This window comes from Bos taurus, chromosome 22 (assembly GCF_002263795.3).
Source record: "Bos taurus isolate L1 Dominette 01449 registration number 42190680 breed Hereford chromosome 22, ARS-UCD2.0, whole genome shotgun sequence".
Lineage (NCBI taxonomy): Eukaryota > Metazoa > Chordata > Mammalia > Artiodactyla > Bovidae > Bos > Bos taurus.
In genome coordinates this window covers 50,734,530-50,755,738 of record NC_037349.1, presented here as the reverse complement: position 1 = coordinate 50,755,738, position 21,209 = coordinate 50,734,530, and the positions used below count along the sequence as shown (strand labels likewise).

The 21,209-nt window shown below is 44.3% G+C and overlaps 2 protein-coding genes across 2 annotated transcripts in view; both read right to left on the bottom strand.

Annotated features, from left to right (window-relative positions):
• Positions 1–2,016: 2,016 nt before the first annotated feature.
• Positions 2,017–3,185, bottom strand: GPX1 (glutathione peroxidase 1). The gene is made up of 2 exons (NM_174076.3): positions 2,837–3,185; positions 2,017–2,575 (listed from the first exon to the last, which is right to left on the bottom strand). Exons 1-2 carry the CDS (start codon positions 3,095–3,097, stop codon positions 2,219–2,221), a joined length of 618 nt encoding a protein of 205 aa, NP_776501.1. The 5' UTR covers positions 3,098–3,185; the 3' UTR covers positions 2,017–2,218.
• A 1,420-nt stretch (positions 3,186–4,605) lies between these two features.
• The window catches only part of RHOA (ras homolog family member A), a 49,908-nt gene continuing 33,304 nt past the window's right edge, over positions 4,606–21,209 (bottom strand). Inside the window, 4 exon segments of the mRNA NM_176645.3 lie at positions 4,606–5,513; positions 6,019–6,149; positions 9,883–10,003; positions 14,204–14,361. Of these exon segments, the coding sequence (NP_788818.1) occupies positions 5,340–5,513; positions 6,019–6,149; positions 9,883–10,003; positions 14,204–14,359 (582 nt within the window). The 5' untranslated portion in view covers positions 14,360–14,361 and the 3' untranslated portion in view covers positions 4,606–5,339.

Genomic DNA, 21,209 nt, shown 5'->3' with positions numbered 1-21,209 from the left:
GAAAAAAATATAGAAGCAGCTTCACTGTGTATACCCCTGCAGAGTCCCTTGTGCAGTGATAGGAAGTGGCTCCAGATCTGTCTGTCTCAAGAGATTACTGACAGCAGGGACCACAGCTGAGCCACACCTGGGAAATGGCAGCTGGCCTCCAAGATATGCCCGGCCCTGAGCCTGGCTTTGAAATTGCAACTGCTGGGCAGGGTCAGAGCAACCAACTGTGTACTCTGTTGACTACCTGAGTGGCAGCAACCAGTAAGCACAGCTTCAGAGCAGACAGAAGCGCTGGGTAGACCTATGCAAAGATCTAGCAGTGTTCTGGGGAAAGTTATGTTACATGAGCTACCAACTGTGTAAAGTAGACTTATATGGTCCTAACACCTGGAGAAGCTATTACCAAAAACAGGACTGGCTGCCTGATGGGCATAGAAGTACCTACTTCTTTTATGCCTGCACTAGATCTCAGTTGTGGCACATGGGATCCTTAGTTGCAGCACCTGGATTCTAGTTCCCTGACCAGAGACTGTACACTGGCCCCCAAGTTGGGAGCTTGGAGTCTTAGCCACTGAAACACTAGGGAAGTCTCTGGCATCCAGAAGAAGAGTTTTACTGGGAGGTGACCTTACCTGGGAGGTCAATGGGCAAGGACTCAGGAGGCAAGACTCAAATCCGTGTCCCTAATCCAAAATCACTGCAAATGATGACTGCAGCCATGAAATTAAAAGACGCTTACTCCTTGAAGAAAAGTTATGACCAACCTAGACAGCATATTAAAAAGCAGAGACCTTACCTTGTCAACAAAGGTCTGTCTAGTCAAAGCTATGGTTTTTCCAGTAGTCATGTATGGATATGAGAGTTGGACTATAAAGAAAGCTGAGCGCAGAATTGATGCTTTTAAACTGTGGTGTTGGAGAACTCTTGAGAGTCCCTTGGACTGCAAGGAGATCCAACCAGTCCATCCTAAAGGAAATCAGTCCTGAATATTCACTGGAAGGACTGATGCTGAAGCTGAAACTCCAATACTTTGGCCACCTGATGCAAAGAACTGACTCATTGGAAAAGACCCTGATGCTGGGAAAGATTGAAGGTGGGAAGAGCAGGGGATGACAGAGGATGAGATGGCTGGATGGCATGACCAACTCGATGGACATGAGTTTGAGTAAACTCTGGCAGTTGGTAATGGACAGGGAGGCCTGGCATGCTGCAGTCCATGGGGTCGCAAAGAGTTGGACACCACTAAACTGAACTGAATCTGGAGTTTGATCAAACTTTATTGAGTTAGGGGAGGATGGGTTAGTATGCAGAAGCGCTAGTGTGGCAGGTTTTGATTGGAGGGCATTAGAACTTGGCCATTTAAGGTATGGTCTTCCTGGACAATGGACCTTTCACTTTTCAAAGTGTTCAGGTTATGGTTATGTCCAGGTTCTTTTGATTCTATGTCAGGGAGGAGGGGTGGAGGTGGAGAAACTTTGATTTCAGGCATTATCAGAGGTTAAAAATTTTCTCCTCTGCACACGCTCTGGGCTGCATTTGTGGTTTTGTTTTGTTGTCTCTGAAGAACAACTCACTATCTTGGTATCAACAGAGGAGGGCCAGTTTGGGCTGGCTCTGCAGTTACAAGGCCACAAACTAAACAAATGTGAATGGCAGCTCAGGGTGTTATTTGTGAAGGTCATTTTGAGCTGAACAGATACTCAGAAAGGAGAGGCATAACTCCAGGGAGGGGGTTAGGCAGTTTCAGCCCTTGACTCATCTTCCTCTTTTTTAAATAAAGACTTTCTTTTGTAACAGGGCCTCAGGATGGCCTTGCTGAATGTCTTGGCAGAGGGAGAAACACTGGGAGAGAAGCCTGGATTCCCACAAAGGAAAGAGTGGATTCCACTGCAGACAAAGTGTTGGAATATTCATGTTTGGCTAGGTAAGGCCAGCTAAGAAATGGGGGCTTAAGCTCCCAGCCCTAGGACAATGAGATTAGTAGGAAAGGTGTCCCCCACTGACAATGACACAGGACACACACAGTTCTGCTCACATCTGGCACTTTATTCATGAGGAGCTGTGGTCTGGGAAAGGGGAGGCTGGGATGGATAGGACCAGCGCCCACCTCAGGGGATTTTCCTGGACATCAGGCATTCCTCCACGTAGGTTTAGAGGGAACACCTTCATGGGCAAAATCCCTGGAGAGCAGCGCTGACCGCCAAGCAGCAAGGGTGGGAGGGGCACCCTAGGCAGAGGCCCCCTGGGACAGCAGGGTTTCAATGTCAGGCTCGATGTCGATGGTCAGAAAGCGGCGGCTGTACCTGCGCACGGGCACACCGTCTGGGCCCACCAGGAACTTCTCGAAGTTCCAGGAGACGTCGTTGCGGCACACCGGGGACCAGGTGATGAACTTAGGGTCGGTCATGAGAGCAGTGGCGTCGTCACTTGGCGTGGGCAGAACCTCCCGAAGGAAGGCGAAGAGCGGATGCGCCTTCTCGCCATTCACCTCGCACTTTTCGAAGAGCATAAAGTTGGGCTCGAACCCGCCGCCTGGTCGGACGTACTTCAGGCAATTCAGGATCTCCTCGTTCTTGGCGTTTTCCTGCGAGAGGGGAGAGCAGCTGGGAACCAGGGCTGCGAGGGGGAAGGGAAGCCTAACCGCAAACCTGGAGTTTTCCATGAGTCACCCGACTGTGACCTTTGTTGCGTAACTCCAGGGTGGATTTGAACCTCAGCCGGGAAAAGCGTCGGAGTGCTGCGAGGCGAAGGCCCGCCTCTCCGCGCCCTGGGACCCGGCGGAGCACCAGCGGGCGCTCCTAACCCGGGTAGCACGCCCACCCCCGCTCCGCCCGGTTAGGCGCACCTGATGCCCAAACTGGTTGCAGGGGAAGCCGAGCACGACCAGGCCCCGGGGTCCAAGGCGCCGCTGCAGGTCATTCATCTGGGTGTAGTCCCGCACCGTTGTGCCTCAGAGCGATGCTACGTTCTCAATGAGCAGCACCTTGCCCCGCAGGGAGGACAGGTTGAAGGGCTCCCCGCCGGCCAGAGGGCGCGCGGAGAAGGCGTACACTGTGCGCGGGGCTGCCGCCGCCAGGGCGGCCGCCGAGCGCTGAGCGGCGCACATGGTATCCGTTTCCGAATCCAGAGCAGAGCGCCGCGGACTTGAAGAACAAGGGGGTCGGGAAGCGCCTGCTTTTAAAAGGCGGGCGACCGGGGGGGGGGGGGGTCACGTGGTGCAGGCACTTTTCCGGCCGCGGCTCCTCCCTGCCTGGGTCCCGCCTCATCCGGCCTCCGGCCCCCAGCTGCGGGCCCACGGGGCGGGAGGGTGCGGCCGTGCCGGATGCGGACACCGCCCAGACCGTGCGGCGGCGCGGGCGCGTTTGGTCCAGCCCAGGGAGTGCAGCGCGGGCACTGCGGTAGTGGCCCGAATGATTCCCGCCCAGGGCCCAGACGGGCTCCGGATTCTTTCTCAGTGGTTCTTCAGGGATTGGACCTGGCCCCGGGAGGGTGACCAGCAACAGGAGCGTGTGCTGTCTGTGGCTGCACAGCCCACCCCGCCTGTGCTGTATCACTACTCCTGAAGAACGAGCCCTATTGGCAGGCGCGGGGATGGTGCAGTTGGCGGCGTCTGGGAACTTTGAAGGTTAAATTGCAGGAGGGTGGGCAGTGCTGCGGAGAAGGGGGCAGGCAGTCAGGGATGGGACTGCAAAAGCCAGCTTTCTCCTAACCTTGCATTCTGGCGCTACCCTAGACTGTGCTCTCATCCTAGCCTCCGGTGTTCCGCCTACTTTGACACCCCCAGCGCAGCACTGCCTTTACACAGGGTTTCTGGGGTCACTGTTAAGGCCCTGCTCCAGACTCCTGGAGGGGAGCCCAAAAGCATGCAGGGCCAAGGAGACTGAAGTGGATTTCAGACCATCCTCGTACCTAGTCAACTTCATCTGGAGCTCAGGCTTGCCAGTAAAAGACACTGAGAATGGACAGGTAGTAAGAAGAGGACAGTATCACACTCCTGAGATTTGTATGGAAGAATGACTGCTTGGAATACCTCCTACTCCTCAGTAGGCTGTATTCCCTACTCCACCCGCCTCTGAACGTGAACGTGACAAAATACTCATTCCCACCTCCTTGGCTGAAGTCAGGTTAGTGCCGGTTTGGGGGAGTGGGTGGGCAAGCTGGTACTTTGCCCCCTGAAGGAAAGGTGAGCTAGGCAGAATTCATCCTCCCACTCCCAGCCCTGGAGAGAGCAACACAAACACCAGGATACAGGAAGTTTAGAAAACTGCCTTTATTCTATTAGTAGTTGGAAAAATTAACTGGTACAGAAAAAAAGTTTAGTCAGCTGGAGAGGAGAGAGAAACTGAGGGCCGCCCAAGAGAACTGGCAGCTCCTCTGGGAGGGAACCTGGATACAGTGAGAAGAAAGAGCACTGTGAACTACAGAGCCAGACCCTGCAGTCCAGGTGAGACAGGTTATGCCACCTTCTGAGTGTCTAAGTGCCTCAAGCAGAAGACTGAATTCTTACTTACTTAGCCCAGCTCTGGGGAAGGGGGTACTGGAACATGTGGGGCCGAAATGGGGGGACATGGCCATCTTTTATCCGAGAAACTGACAAAACGGGAATTTAAAAAATGAATTTTCCATCTGACTTTATTTTCAAATACACTTTCTTTAAAAAAAAAAAAAAAACCAATACACTTTCTGTGAAGATGACAAATATCAGTATTAGGAAATCCAATTATACAAAAAATACTACATCTAGTCTGGGGTAGATATATTTATTTTTGGTAACATACATTAAGCGGCACTAATTACACAGTAACTATAAGGTAACTAACATGAAACCACAGAACTGTAACTTTACCACAGCTGCGTGGATTTGGGCCTTTCTGGCTGAGCACATTTTCAAAAAACTGGATAGCCACCCAGAGCTATGCCAATGAAATCTGTTAAAAGGAGTAAAGCTCTGAAGTGGTGACTCACCAGAGTACCTTGCAGCTGATAGATGACAGACAGGACATGTTAGTTATAAAGTAGTTACAGCCTAATTCACAAAAGTTACCAATGGTTTCTCTTTCTAGAAAGAAGCAAGAAGTTAAGAAATTCCTTGAATTAGCGCCTGGTGTGTCAGGTGGGAGTGCAGAGGAGGGCTGTTAAGAGCAGTGTCAGAAGGACCCTGGTGGGTCAGGTGGGTTGGACATCATTAATAATCATGGTTGGCTTCTAAATACTGGTAGCAAGATGACTTCTGATTTGTAATCTTAGGTAAATTATAGATAAATGAAAAAGGCCAGTAATCATACACTAAGATTAATAAACAGCACTTCAAAATTAACCGCATGAGGGCTGTGCTTGCAGCAGGGGTTTCACAAGACAAGGCACCCAGATTTTTTCTTCCCACGTCTGGCTTGCAGAGCAGCTCTCGTGGCCATTTCAAAAACCTCCCTCACTCCATCTTTGGTCTTTGCTGAACACTCCATGTACCCAAAAGCACCAATCCTGTTTGCCATATCTCTGCCTTCTTCGGGTTTTACTGGCTCCTAGCAAAGAGAAGAGAGCACTTTAGTTAACAGTGTTACATATAGTAAGTAGGTGCAGAGCATTTTAACTCCGCTAAAAGACTTCAGAAGCCAAGGTGTCAGCCCCATCACTTTTAAAAGGCTATTAGGGGCTCTCTGTTTGGACTCCCAGGTTGCCTGATCCTTCAGTTGCCACCAATTTATCTCTAGCCTCATGTATACGAAGGTAATAACTGGACAGGGAGACTGAGAGCTTGATAAAGCTCCTGCATCTGACACACTGACTACTGCTGTGATGGTCCCTTCTCAGGGAGGCAATCTGCACGAGAGAGGTCCCATCTTACAGGACTAGGGAGCCTTAGGGACCCTCTGTGCAGGCCCCAGTCCATGAGGCACAGACAGAGGCTTCTGGGACTCTCTCTGAAACAGCCTGGCCTATGTGGGTTTCTGCCTCGTTCCCTGAATCTCCCATCGTGGGTCCAGGGTCCCCAATGCTACAGAAGACAGAGCCCCACCCCAGACCCACCTGCTTCATCTTGGCCAGCTCCCGCCTTGTGTGCTCGTCGTTTCGAAGATCCTTCTTGTTCCCAACCAGGATGATGGGCACGTTGGGACAGAAATGCTTGACTTCCGGAGTCCATTTTTCTGGTATGTTTTCTGAAAGCAGCAAAATACACATAATTATCTTGAAGAATCTCCAGAAGCCCTAGTTAAATTGTGAAGAAACTTCAGAATCATGCTGGACATATAATGGAATTTCACTAGTTTCAAAACCATGAAAAAGCAAAATCTAACCCCCTTTCTCTTAAGCACAGAATCACCAGCTTTTCTCAGTCATACCAAGGAGCTCATCTCCTGCAGGTGGTGCCAGGTGAAGGCTACAGAGGAGCAAAGGATTCAGAACACGGGGTGGCTCCACAATGGTGCCCCCTGCCCCACCGGCCAGCCATCCACGTCACTGTTGGATGATTCTGACCACAGCTTACAGGAGTCCCCATTCTGCGGCTGTGGCTACAGCTAGCCCAGGGTTCACACACTTTCTCTACACCTTACTCATGGGCCTTCAGAATGACCTACCCTTGGGTTACTGGAATTTCAAAGGGCTTCAGTGGCTTCTGAAAATGAATCATGACCAGTTGCAGCTTCTTGCCAATACTAATTTAGATAAGGTGGCCTGAGTTCAACCTCCCACACCCACCACCTTGAGCATCTCAGAGTCAGGGATGACGTTACAAAATGGAGATAACTAAGACTCCACATGAGGTTATTCTGATTCAATGTGTACAGCATACTTAGTACGATGATCATTTAAATGGTACTGAACATAATTTGGCACTATGTTTTAGGCGTAAACTGTTCACTCTCTGACTTCAACACCAAAAGGCAGGAGTTACAATATGGAAAGATGCCCTGCCTTCTGGCTAGAATGTAGAGAAATTATATGAGTAAGGTCAGAAAACTCAATTCAATGCTCCACTCCTCAGCCCACAAGACAGATACTTTCCTCCTTTGCTAGAGCAGCTACAGCAGCTACAGTCAATCACTAATGTTACAACTTAAAACTCAAAGCCTTATTCTAGAACAAAGGGGTCCTTAAGAACCGCAGAGCAATAAAGACACAAGGGCCAGCATATCTGACACTGAAGCCCAACAGCCTGGGTGGTCAATCTTGCTCCTGGCTCTGCACCCTGTGGTCAGTTTTCAGTGAAGCTGCAACAGTGATCACTTTAAAGAGTAGGTGAGATCACACACATCTCTCTTGTGTTCAAACCATCTGAGAGTTCCCATCTCTCTCATGATCAAAGGAGAGGTCCACACCATTAACCACATGGCTCTGCAACCCTCGCTCTCTGTACAGCACAGCACACTGGACTCCTTCCTTCCATCTGGGGAGTCTTTTGTTGGCCTCTCTCACCTATGCTCAGAGGTCTCCTTTTCAGTGAGGCTCCTGACCAGCAGCATGTGGTCATCTTCTAACACTACATACTACCACAGCCTATTCCATTTCCACCACCATGAATGTTATTTGTAACCTTTCCTGCTATCAGATTTAGATTTTGGCTCTTCTGTCTCTATCTAGAATATAGGTTCTATAAGTAGGTGCTCAATAATTATTTGCTAAACATACAAAATTATTACTCTAATAGTCTGCCCACCTCCAGAATCCAGGACATGTAAAATAAAATGAACTGCCTCTCTTATGTTCACTTTTCATGAATAATTTTAAAATTTAATTTTTTTACCTTTTAATTCAGTAATGGCAATCACCTATAATTGCTCCTACCCTCAAAGTAATCTGATCATATCAGGACACATCACTTTACACAGATTTACAGTGGAGTGCTTTGGATGTCCTTGTGAATTCCATTAATTCTTATCTAGATCCAGAGTCTACTTTTATAAGTCAAGTTTTACTGGAACAGAGCCAAGCTCATTCATGGATATATTTTTTATGACTGCTTTTGTGTTACAACAGTATAGCTGAGTAGTTATGGCAAATTCAGGAAATGCAACAAGAGAACACACGGCTGACAAGCCTAAACTATTTACTATTTGGCCTTTTACACAGGATCGGCCAGCAACAGGGCTGAAACCTGCACACCAACATTCTGATTGCTGATCAAACTTGTTATTCTACACCCAGACTCTGGGCTATGGTCTAACATCCAACCATACATAAAAAGCAAACTGCAATGTTTGGTTGACATTAGCTTTTCATTTTCTTGATATAAACTTTTGAGTTCCCAAGACACATTTTACCGGGGCAAACTACCAGTGGAATTCTCTGCTACTCCCTAGCCAAAATGAGAGAACTTTTAAAAGGCCCTTGGCAAAACTAAGGTAACTAAGGTCAGCAAAGGGGCCCTACCTACCTATGATACTCCTGCCAAGACCACCAGTGAAGGCACAGCATCAGCCCCACCCCACCCCCAGGTGTATCCTGAGAGGGAGCTCAATCTCCCTCTGCTTTCTACCTCTGTGTTCCTCCCTAGAACCTGCTCTCTGGGTGAGGGGATAGCAAAAAACAAGTCACAGTAAACAGACAAGAGGTCAAAAGCAGATTTCTTGAGACCAGGAGATATACAGTGTTCAAAAAAAAAAAGTAAGACAGAATAAGAGTAATATTTTGCTCTGAAGGTACTCTTGTCCCTCAAGGATTATACCCTGGATGAGGCGGCAAAGGGTGCACACTCCTCATTCCTACAGGATTTAGGCAAAGTTCATCATGTGTGTGTTTCAATGGAAGGTGTCCATTTTCTCTCTAAAGTTCAGCCTCAAGGGCCTCCGCAGAGTCCCACCAAAGGAAGCCAGATTAATTTGAAAACCGAAACTAAAACACAACTGTTGAACCAAAGTGAGACAATGGCAGGCAGTACCCACAGTCTCAGTCCTGGGAAGTATCACACAGGAGGCTCCATCTCAACTTGGTTCCTTGGGCTGCATGACGCTGAGCAAACGGATCTAAGTCTCAGAGCACCCCTCAGTATTGTCATTTACGTGAGTACAAGAAGGACACACAAAGAGTCACTCCACCCTAACCCCCCAGGAACAGCCCAGGCCACCAGCCAGCCCTCAAACTGTCATCTGTGGTAATAATGACAGTGTCTTTGCCCCATCCACTGCCCTGTTAAAACAGGGCACCACAGCACCGAGCAAGACGTTTTATCATCTTTAGTACAAACCGAAAGCAAGTTCTGTTTCAGGCCCCGGTGCTGTTTTGCAGAATAAGAGATCAGCATCTTTCACACATTTTTTTTTTCTTTGGAGGAAAGCAGCTTCTGTAACATGTGACCAACTGAGCTAGTGTAATGTCAGGTTTAAGTCTCTATCCACTAGCTGAGGGGCTTTATATAAAAAAGGGCTAAAGCAGGGGTTTAAAAACACCACTAGGAATCAGCAAATCATCAGTCTAGATGTTGGGAGGCAGCAGGCTCAACATTAAGTACTGAAAAAAGATGTGGACACCCAAAAAAAGCCTTCCCCAAATCTCAGTCCAGAAAATAGCTTTGGGGAATGCCCTGGATATCCAGTGGTTAGGACTCCATGCTTTCACTGCTGAGGGCACAGGTTCAATGCCCTGGTCAGAGCATGCTGCATGCCCACCCCCAACCCCTGTCCACTTTAAAAAAAGAAAGGAGGGCAAAAAATAGCTTTCTATTGGAACCCACCTACTTTACAAGGTGAACATGGCAGTCAAGGGAGACCAAAGCTGAAAAGGGATTCAGGGCTCAGGGTCTACAGTCCTGAGACTCTAGGACTCTGGCCACTTATGATCTCCTCTGAAACTCATGTATGCTTTTCAGCCACTTGATGTCCAGAAAGGACCTGAGAAACCAAAAACTGACCACCACACAGGCAGCGACAAACGTCAGGCTGCAGGGCTACTCACCTAAACTATCAGGGCTATCAATGGAGAAACACATCAGTATAACGTCGGTATCCGGGTAGGAGAGAGGCCTCAAGCGATCATAATCTTCCTGCCCAGCTGTGTCCCATAAAGCCAACTCTACCTATGACAGGAAAAATGAACATAAGAGTGCAGGTTAATCCCACTACTTACTTTCAGAAGAAGTGAAACCACTGTACCTTCAAATGATAGACTGTCCACATAGTAAAATACAAAAATGGTCAGTTTTATTAGTGTCAAGTCAAAAGTAATTTTGTAGCTTATAAGTACACAAATAACATTCTACAGAGGAAAGAAAGTGAATGAACCATCCCACCAGGTATACAAGGCAAGACAGGGAAAAACCAGAACAAGTAACTTTTCTTAATACAGTCTCACTCAACCATTTCCTTACCTTGTCTCATCACTCTGCTCCAATGAGGAAACAAGATTGTATCTGAATTGATGGATAAGAAAAGTGACCATCCTGGGTGTTGGGCAAGGTCTGAGCTGACAGGAAAGGCCTATGGCTCTGCTTTTACTGCTCAAAAAAAATGTCTCAATGAAAGCATCATATAGGTAGGGGGTACTCCTTTCACCTTGGGAACCTGTTCACTTTCCAGTGGGAGGAGGGGCAGACACCTGGACTTGGACAGGACTCCACCACCCCCACGCCTGTCAGGGACTGTACTCAGCCCAGTCACTTCTTACAGTCACAGTGGTTTTTAGCTCTTGTGGCCCAAGGAGTTCTCCCTCCAATGCCTCGAGTAGCCTTCTCCTCCTAACACCTTCAGAGTGTTCAGTATCTAAATATTATTCCTACCTTAAAGTTGATGGCTAATTATTTCTTCCACCCTCAACCTCTGCCCCAGGATGTGTCACTCACAACTTCAAGTCCCACTGTGCCTCTGTCACGCATATTACCATCAGCTTGGTACAGGAATCCATAATATATTGATGCCCAACCCTCACAACTGGTCTGACCTCAGGATGCTACAGCTCATTCTCTCACAAATCCCACTCCCCTGGCACCCCCACACCTCATGAGCATTCAGTCAGACAGAAGAGCTAACTCTGTCTCCTGATAAATGATTCCAGGGTGCCAAGCCTGTCTCATGTCAGGGCCTTTCCATTTTTGGCACACCTATTCCCTGGCCCATAACCACCTAGAATCCTGGATGGCTCCCTGGGATCTGTGGGTGCATACTCTTATGAGAACATTCGCACGAGGCGCCCTCTCTCACCCTGGGATACTGACTTGCTCTGAGGTAGGTAGCTAGGATATGATACCCTCTTCCAGATCGAGTACCCTTTTTTCAGGGTTCCTCTCCCTGGTTCAAGGGCTTTCATTTTGCCAGGGTCAGGCACAGCAAGAAAGATATTCACTGATCATTCCTCAAGGTTTGTAAGTCAAAATCCCTATACTTCTTAAGGGTAAAAAGATCCTGGTCATTCCAAGACCCCAAGGCAAAGATGATGCTTCCAAGAGGACAGAAGAGCCAATAGTACCCCCCAAACATATACTGCCACAAGTGGAAAAGACTTTCCCAACTTCTGACTGCAGACACATAGCAACCAACAGCTGTCATTCTCTAAATGACAAGATAAACATATAAACAATATACACAATATAAACTTATAAACAATATACATTCAGTACACCTTTTGAGAAATGTGCTATGAAAACACCAACCTAAACCTGTTTGTTTCCTTCAAGCCACTGGGTCTTTCTGTGTATGTGTGTGGGGGGGGGGGGGGGCGGGGGGGGGCGCCCGGGGCGGGGCTATCTAAATTGGGTGAGAGGTCTGGTATGTGACAGCAGGCCCAAATTTTCACCAGCTTGTCAGAATTGGGCCCTGTCTCTACACAAAACCAATCTTCCTATGAAGCCCACAGAAACCTGTACCCAAGCATCCACTCAGAGAACTGACTGAAAGTTGAATTGGCAACACTTATGGGCTACCTGCAGGGTATAGGACCCAGACAAAGTTCTCTTAGGCACGAATTCATTGTGGTTTTTTTCATCCATTCGTGACCAGAAGGGCGCCATGGGGCTCCTGATGGCCTGAGAGCAGCCACTGTGGCCCACACGGCTACTGGGGACACTATAATAGGGGGTGTTGAATATGTTCTTGTCCAGTCCAATATGTCAAGTGCTTTGGTGCTTCCAAATGCCTTCAGTCACTTCACAGACCCTTGCTGTCAACCGTAAAATGGCTTAAACCACTTTACAAATCAAAGTGGCTCCAAGATTAGACAGCTTACTCATGGTCATAGAAGTATCAAGGCATCCTGTAATGACGAACCCTAGAATTCGAAGCAGCTGGCCTAATGTGCTTTCCACACACAGTCCCACAAAACGAGGTTAGGTAGTACTAGGACAGAAAGGGACAGCAGGAAAGCAAGAATAGGAGAAGGAAGAAAGAAGACAGAATTGTGGAAGCCAATAAATTAGGTGCTAGCACCATGAGACATGTGACTGAATGCCTAAGAGGACTGTGTTGGAAAATAGCCCGTTGTTCTACTTTTCTTTTCAGCTGACCCATTTGCAATGAGAATTTCATTTCTCTTCAAAAGATGGACAGGGACCTGGATATTATTTTGACAACAAAAGGGAGGAGAAGAGGGAGAGACAATTCTAATTTCAGCAGTTTTGCTCCAGTCTTGCTGGTGGGCTTTCAGGGCAGACAGGAGGAAACACTGTCCTCACTGCCAGTGACAAGTAACTGAAGCAAATGCAGCAGCCTGTTTATGTTAAAGTCAAAAGACATTAAAAAAAAAAAAAAAAAAAAACCCAAAACCTAAATGTGAGCATGTTGTTTAAATGTCACACTGTTGCTGGTACAGAGCCGTACAACCCTTTGAGAAGCATAATCAGCAAGAACACATTGACCTAGTAATCTCAAACTTCAGCACTTAATGAAATACTATGACAGAACCATCCATACAAAGGTTCATTTTAGTATTAACCATTTGGCAACAAACTAAATTTCAAATATAAAAAAAGCTGGAAAGAACAAATATTCTAAGGCTTCCTCATGTGAAATACGCATGAATGTGGACATAATCTAGATGATAATAATTTAAAATGAATAAAATTGGACTAAGCAAGAGAGTTCCAGGAAAACATCTACTTCTGCTTTACTGACTATACCAAAGCCTTTGACTGTATGGATCACAACAAACTGTTGAAAATTTTTAATGAGATGGGACCACCAGACCTGCCTGCTGAGAAATCTGCATGCAGGTCAGAAAGCAACAGTTAGAACTGGACCTGAACAACAGATTGGTTCCTAATAGGGAAAGGAGTATGTCACGGCTGTATATCGTCACCCTGCTTATTTAACTTATATGCAGAGTACATCATGAGAAACGCTGGGCTGGAAGAAGCACAAGGTGGAATCAAGACTGCTGGGGAAAATATCAATAACAGATATGCAGATGACACCACCTTATGGCAGAAAGTGAAGAACTAAAGAGCCTCGTCATGAAAGTGAAAGAGGAGAGTGAAAAAACTGCCTTGAAGCTCAACATTCGGAAAACTAAAATCATGGCATCCAGTCCCATCACTTCATGGCAAATAGATGGGGAAACAACAGAAAGAGCGAGACTTTCTTTTTGGGGGCTCCAAAATCAATGCAGATGGCAACTACAGCCATGAAATTAAAAGAAGCTTAGTCCTTGGAAGAAAAGCTATGACTAACCTAGACAGAATATTAAAAATCAACAAAGGTTCGTCTAGTCAAAGCTATGGTTTTTCCAGTAGTCATGTATGGATGTGAGAGTTGGACTGTAAAGAAAGCTGAGTGCCAAAGAATTGATGCTTTTGAACTGTGGTGTTGGAGAAGACTCTTGAGAGTCCCTTGGACTGCAAGGAGATCCAACCTGTCCATCCTAAAGGAAATTAGTCCTGAATATTCATTGGGAGGACTGATGCTGAAGCTGAAACTTCAATACTTTGGCCACCTGATGCAAAGAACGGACTCATTTGAAAAGACCCTGATGCTGGGAGGGACTGAAGGCAGCAGAAGGGGATGACAGAGGATGAGATGGTTGAATGGCATCACCAACTCAACGGAAATGAGTTTGAGTAAACTCCAGGAGTTGGTGATGGACAGGGAAGCCTGGCGTGCTGCAGTCCACAGGGTTGCAAATAGTCAGACACAACTGAGCGACTGAACTGAACTGAAAAGGCAAGAACAGATTTCTCATTTTAACTTTTTGTTGTTGTGTACTGAAGAGACAAAGAGACCTAATTCTCTCAAGGCTCTATGAATAGCCTAACATAAAAAACAGTAGCAGTTATTCTGAAAAGTATACTCACCTGCTTTCCATCCACTTCAATATCTGCCACATAGTTCTCAAACACCGTAGGGACATACACCTCTGGGAACTGGTCCTTGCTAAAGACAATGAGCAAGCAAGTCTTGCCACAGGCTCCATCTCCAACAATCACCAGTTTCTTCCGGATGGCAGCCATTGCTGAAACAAAACAAAAGTGTTGTCTAAATGCATGAGAATCCATGATAGCTTTAATCTATAGCACATACTTTCTGCCCACGGGGCACAAGACTCTATTAGCACACGAAAAATATAAGATAAAATGCTAGTAACACCTTTCCACGTGGCATCAAAAAGTCATACTAAAACCCCGTAACTAACATTATACTTGATGGTGAAAATATTGAAAGGTTTCCTTAAGAACAGGAACAAAACAAGAAAGTCCACTCTTGCCACTTCTAAGGGGGTTGTGGCAATTAGGCAGAAGACAACATAAAAGACATCCAGACTGGAAAAGAAGTAAAATTATAAAGAGCTATTAGAAATAATAAATTCAGCAATTTACAGGATATAAGATTAACATATAAAATCAATTGTATTTCTATACCCTAGTAATGAACAACCTGAAACTGAAATTAAGAAAGCAATTTCACTTACAACAGCATCAAAAAGAATAAAATATGAATAAGTAACAAAAAAGCATGAAGCATACTCTAAAAACTTTAAAAAATATAGAGAGAAATAAAAGATCTAAATGGGAAGACATTCATGTTTAAGGACTAAAGGCCAATACTGTTAAATGGCAATACCCTCCAAATCAATCTACAGACTCTTACGATCTATCAAAATCTGAGCCAGCTTCTTTGCAGAAACTGACAACTGATCAGAAAATGCAAAAGGAAATTCAACGGACTCAGAACAGCCAAAGCAATTTTGAAAATGAAGAGTAAAGTTAAAGGACTCAGCAAAGTTAAAGGACTCACACTTCCTGATGTCAAAACTTACTATTTAAGGTACAGTAATCAAGGCAGTATTGCACTGTTATAAAGATATAAACAATAAACAATTCCCTGGTGGCTCAGACAGTAAAGAGCACCTGCAATGCAGGAGACCTGGGTTCGATCCCTGGGACGGAAGATCCTCTGGAGGAGGGAATGACTACCCACTCCAGTATTCTTGCCTAGAGAATTCCATGGATGGAGGAGTCTGGCAAGCTAGAGTCCATGGGATCCCAAAGAGACACGACTGAGCAACTAACATAGATCAATAGAGTAGATTTGAGAATCCAAAAATAAGCCCTCCCATTTAGGGTCAAGTAAATTTTCAAAGAGGATGCCAAGACAATCCAATGGAGAAAAAACAGCCTTTTCAACAAATGGCGCTGAGACAACTGAACAGATAACATGCAAAAGAAGGAAGTTAGAACACTACCTCACATCATATACAAAATTAACTCACAATGGATTACAGACCCAAATGTAAGAGCTAAAACTACAAGATATTTTTTAAAATGCAGTAAAATACACAGAAAACTTGCCATTTAAACAATTTCTAAGTAAATACTTTAGTGGCATTACATATATTCAACACTGTTGTACAATTATCACCATCATCCATTTCCAGAACTTTTTTCACCTTCTAAAACTGAAATTCTATATTCATTACACAATTATCACCCCATCTCCCCTACTTCCACTGTTGGCAACCACCATTCCACTGTCTACCTCTATGAATTTTACTGCTCTAACTACCTCATGTAAGTGGAATCATACAGTATTTGTCATTTTGTGACTGGTTTATTGCACTCAGCATGTCTAGGAGGTTTCCTCTCTTTGTAGCATGTATCAGAATTTCCTTTCTTTTTAGATTGAATAATATTCCATTGTATGTACTGATATATACCACATCTTATTTATCCATCTATCTGCAAACAGACGCTTGGGTTGCTTCCATCTTTTGGTTAAAAAATACATTTCTCACAATGTATTGTGAACAGTGTATTCACAAATATCAAGAAACAAAGAAGAAAGATAAATTGGACTTCATAAAAAATTTTAAAGCTTTTGTGGTTCAAGGGATAGCATCAAGAAAATGAGAAGATAATCCACAGAATAGGAGAAAATGATATGGGACCTATATCCAGAATATATAAAGAACTCCTACAACTGAATAAGAAAAAAGCACCTTAGGTTGGTGGTCTGACTTGGGATCTCTCGTTGCAGTCAAGGTTGATGTGGACCCACAACATGTAAAGAACTCCTACAACTCAATAATAACTAGACAGACAATCCGATTTAAAACTGGGCGAAGGATCTGGCTATATCTATGACCCAGCAATTCTACTCATAACTCCAAGAGAAATAAAAATGTATTCACACAAAAAATTTACATGAATGTTCACAGCAGCATTATTCATTACCATCAAAAAGTAGAAACAAACCAAACATCTAACAACTGATGAATGTACAAAATGTGATTTATCTACACAATGGAATATTATTCAACAATGAAGTGGGGGGATACTAATACATGCTACAACATGGATGAACCTGAAAACATTACAATTTGTGAAAGAAGCTAGTTACAAAGAAACACATGTTGTGTCATTCCATTTATATGAAATGTCCAGAACGGGCAAATGCAGAGAGAGTAGACTCGTGACTTCCAGGGGAAGGGAACTAGAGGAGGGAGGAATAGGGAATGACTACCAAAAGAATAGTGAGGTTTTTTATAAGGTGATAAAATTTTCCAAAATGATTCTCAGATGGTTATGTAACTCGAATATTCTATATACAACTGAATTGTAAACTTTTAATGGGTGAATTATAATGTGTGTGGATATTACCAAAGCTGTTACCAAAAAAAGGAAAAGCATGAAGACTCCCTACCTCCACTTGCTACAGCCTAGAGGTCAACCCGAACTCTCACCATTACCTCTTAGAACAGCACTCCAATTTTTAATTGTGCACTTTGCTGCCCAGCTAAAAGACATTTCTTAGTTTCCCTTAGACTAGATACAGCCAGGTACAAACTTCTAGCCCCTGAGATGTAATCAGCAGTATTCTGTGGGACTTCCAGAAAATCTTCCTTAAAGTTGGAAGTCCCTGCCCTTCTTCATCTCCTTCCTCCTTCCTGCTGCTTAAAGCTGGAGTCACGGCTGCTTTCTAAACAGTCATCCTAGAATATGAGTGCCACACCCTGGAGTTGAAGGAATAAAGGATGGAAAGCACCTAGATCCCAGATATCTTGGGAGCCACCGTCTCAGCCCAAGACTGCCTACTTCCATACTTCTTTTATGTGAATGAAAAATAACTGTCTTGTTTAAGGTAGTATTTTTCAGGTCCCCATTATCTATAGTCAAACTAATCCTCAACAATACATTCACTGACAAAACCATACTGTCTCAAGGGAACGTTTCTCAAACTGGAGTGGGTGACACAATCCATTGGGGTACATACATGAAGTAAACATCAGAAACTATTTTTTTTAGTCTGGAAAACATAGGAAATTTAGCTTTAAAATTTAATGCACATAAACTCATAAGGTTCTGTAATGCGAAGGGCTGACGCTGCTGTCGCTCATTTGTGAGTTCTGAGAACATGTGGTGTAGTGCAATGAATATGTGGCTGGCTAAGAATATACATATATATTATGAAGTTTTAACCAACTCACAATATTATCTAGTAATAGTTAAAGACTTATTTTCTGTGAAAAAGCAAAATAAGGATTAGGGATAATACTCCTAATGCAAGCATAATAACCAGCATATACATAAAAGGGAAATGTGTTCAATACAATTCTTTAAAACATAGGACCACACAATGAAAACAGTACTGTATAGAGACTAGCCCTTTAAACTATAACTCAGGGACAGAGGAGCCTGTTGGGCTGCTGTCTGTGGGGTTGCAGAGTCGGACACGACTGACGCGACTTAGCAGCAGCAGCAGCAGCACTTCTGACACCCATTCAGCTCCTTATATCCCTCCATTTTTGTTTTTGATTCCTACTTGATTCACTTGTGTTTTGTCTTCCAACCAGACTGCAAATCACCTCAGAGCAAAGGAAATAGCTTCTATTTCTTCACAGCCCTATGTGGCTCCATACTTGAGTGGACATGTAGTAGAATTTAAGCAAGTGAAGGGTATGAAGCAAGTGGAAATGTATACCTTTTCTTTGAAACAGACCAGAGAGAAGAAGGTTAGTAGAGGAAAGCACGGACGTGGGGAGGTTCCTTGTTTTAAAATAGGCACCCTGCACTTTATGGTAGACTCAAAGAAGGAGCCAATAGACAGGAGTGATGAAGGGGGGTGTGGGATACGTATTAAGAAAATCCAAAAACAAAACATTTTTTCAATGAAAAAGGAGAGACAGACTACTTCATTTTCAGTCTCCTATGAAATAATCCAGGGCACAGACGCTAATTTACCTTTTTTAAAAACTCTTTCCTCTATGTTCAGTCTGACTGCTAACATCTTGATAGGATTCACAAATCATTTTCTGTTTTTTTTCTTATGTTCTCAAATTCATGTCACAATTTTACCTCCTAGGCCTATCTTGGTATTGGTGTATGCCCAAAGTCCAGCAATCAGGACCTTATAGGATGCAAACAAAATGTATCTGTAATTCCCTAAATTATTAAAAAAGACTGCCATCTTTGAATAGTATCCTTCCTAGAAAGTACTCAATTTTTAAGAAGTAATTCCTGTAAATCAAATACAGTTAAGGACACACAAAATAAAAATTCCAGGGAGCGACCAAAAAGGCTCTTGAATATTTCCCTTAGGGAATATTCTGCCCAGGAAAAATATAAAACCATTCAGCTTCTACTGATGATAAAGAAATCACAAGTGATTATGGGACAAAATGAAAATGAAAGCCTTTAATTACAAGGTGATTTCTGGGATGCTGGGAGTCTGGCAACACAACCAGAAGTTGTTGACAAGATGTGAAGAGTACAAACATCAGAAAATGAAACTCACTACTTTTTTTCCTGAAATGACCCAGGAATTTTTTTTTACTCTAGTATCTTTCCTTTCCATGTTGTTATAATCCAGCATCTTTTCAAGTAGATGGCTTGCCAGCTTGAGAAGGAAAATCATATTGAGCTCTCTCTGCAGTCTCTCTGCCAGATGTGTTATTTTCTAGACTCTGAATTGTTTCAGATATAATTCTTAAAAATTTTGAGTAGAGGTTTGTTTTTCCAGTAACAATCAGCTGTAAGATATCTATTTAAGTCACCTGTAATAGCATGCAAGTGAGTGTATATTTCTTTAGAGGAGTTATGGGAAATCTCTACATCTCTCACAGGGTCTGGCATAAGACGGAGGAATGCAGTGAGCAAGTTACTCCTACTAAGGTCTCTCCTGCCCAGGCCTAACCTTACGGCCTCCAGCACCTTTCAATTTATAGAGTATTGCCACCTAGGGTATCCCACACACCCCCTTCATCTCTCCTGTCTACTGGTTCCTTCCAGTCCACCATAAAGTGCAGGGTGCCTATTTTAAAACAAGAAATCTCCCCACATCCATGCTTTCCTCTATTAACCTTCCTCTCTCTGGTCTGTTTCAAAGAAAAGGTATGTATTTTCAGTTGCTTCATACCCATTCACTTGCTTAAATTCTACCAATGTGCATTCTGCCCAAACTTCTACTGAAACTTTCTCAAAAGTCACCAGTGACCTACCTTCACAAAATCCAGTCCTGATTCTCCTTGATATTTTTTACCACCTTACCTTCCTGTCCTTGAACCTCCCTGACAAAATATGCTAAAATAAACACTGATTATAATAGCCAAGACATGGAAGCAACTTTAATGTCCATCAACAGAGGAATGGATAAAGATGTGCTACATATATACAATGGCATATCACTCAGCCATTAAAAAGAATAATGCCACTTGCCACATCATAGATGGACCTAGAGTGTATCATACTGAGTGAAGTGAGACAGAAGGAGAAATATCATATGACATGCCTTATATGGGGAATAGAAAAAGAAATGATACAAATGAACTTACTTAAAAAAAACAGAGACTCACAGACTTAGAAAAGGAACTTTACGGTTGCTGGGGGGGTGGGGGTGGGGAGGAATAGTTAGGGATTTGGGGAAGGTCATGTACACACTGCTATATTTAGAATGGAAAACCAACAGGGACCTATTGCATGGCACACAGAACTATGCTCAACGTTATGTGCCAGCCTGGATGGGAGGGGGCTTGGGGGAGAATGAATACATGTATATGTATAGCTGAGTCCCTTCACTGTTCACCCAAAAGTACTTTGTTAATAGGCTATACCCCAAAACAAAATAAAAAGTTTATAAAAGTCTGGAAAAACAAAAGCCCCCAATTTTAAGTACATACTTCCTACCACCACTGTATAGCAGTTGGATCCTTCACATCTGAAAACAGCCCTGTAAAATGCCATCAGAAAGCCAAGTAGCACCACAGCAAAGATACCTGCTGTTAGAGATTACTATTCACAGGGGACAGTGTACCAAGTATATTGGGCCCAGTCCTGCCCTGTGATTTTGAAGGGCTCGAAAATTCCCAGGATGGGAACTACGGCAGTATCAGTGGTTGCTGCAACCTCTCAACATCAACCACAACAATGACAAATTAAGGTAACCTTGACTTACATGAAGATATTAAGAAGAGGTGGCCAAGAATACACAGAAGAACTATACAAAAAAGATCTTCATGACCCAGATAACCAAGATGGTGTGATCACTCACCTAGAGCCAGACATCCTGGAATGCAAAGTCAAGTGGGCCTTAGGAAGCATCACTATGAACAAAGCTAGTGGAGGTGATGGAATTCCAGTTGAGCTCTTCCAAATCCTGAAAGATGATGCTGTGAAAGTGCTGCACTCAATACGCCAGCAAATTTGGAAAACTCAGCAGTGGCCACAGGACTGAAAAAGGTCAGTTTTCATTCCAATCCCAAAGAACGGCAATGCCAAAGAATGTTCAAACTACTGCACAATTGCACTCATCTCACACACTATCAAAGTAATGCTCAAAATTCTCCAAGCCAGGCTTGAACAGTATGTG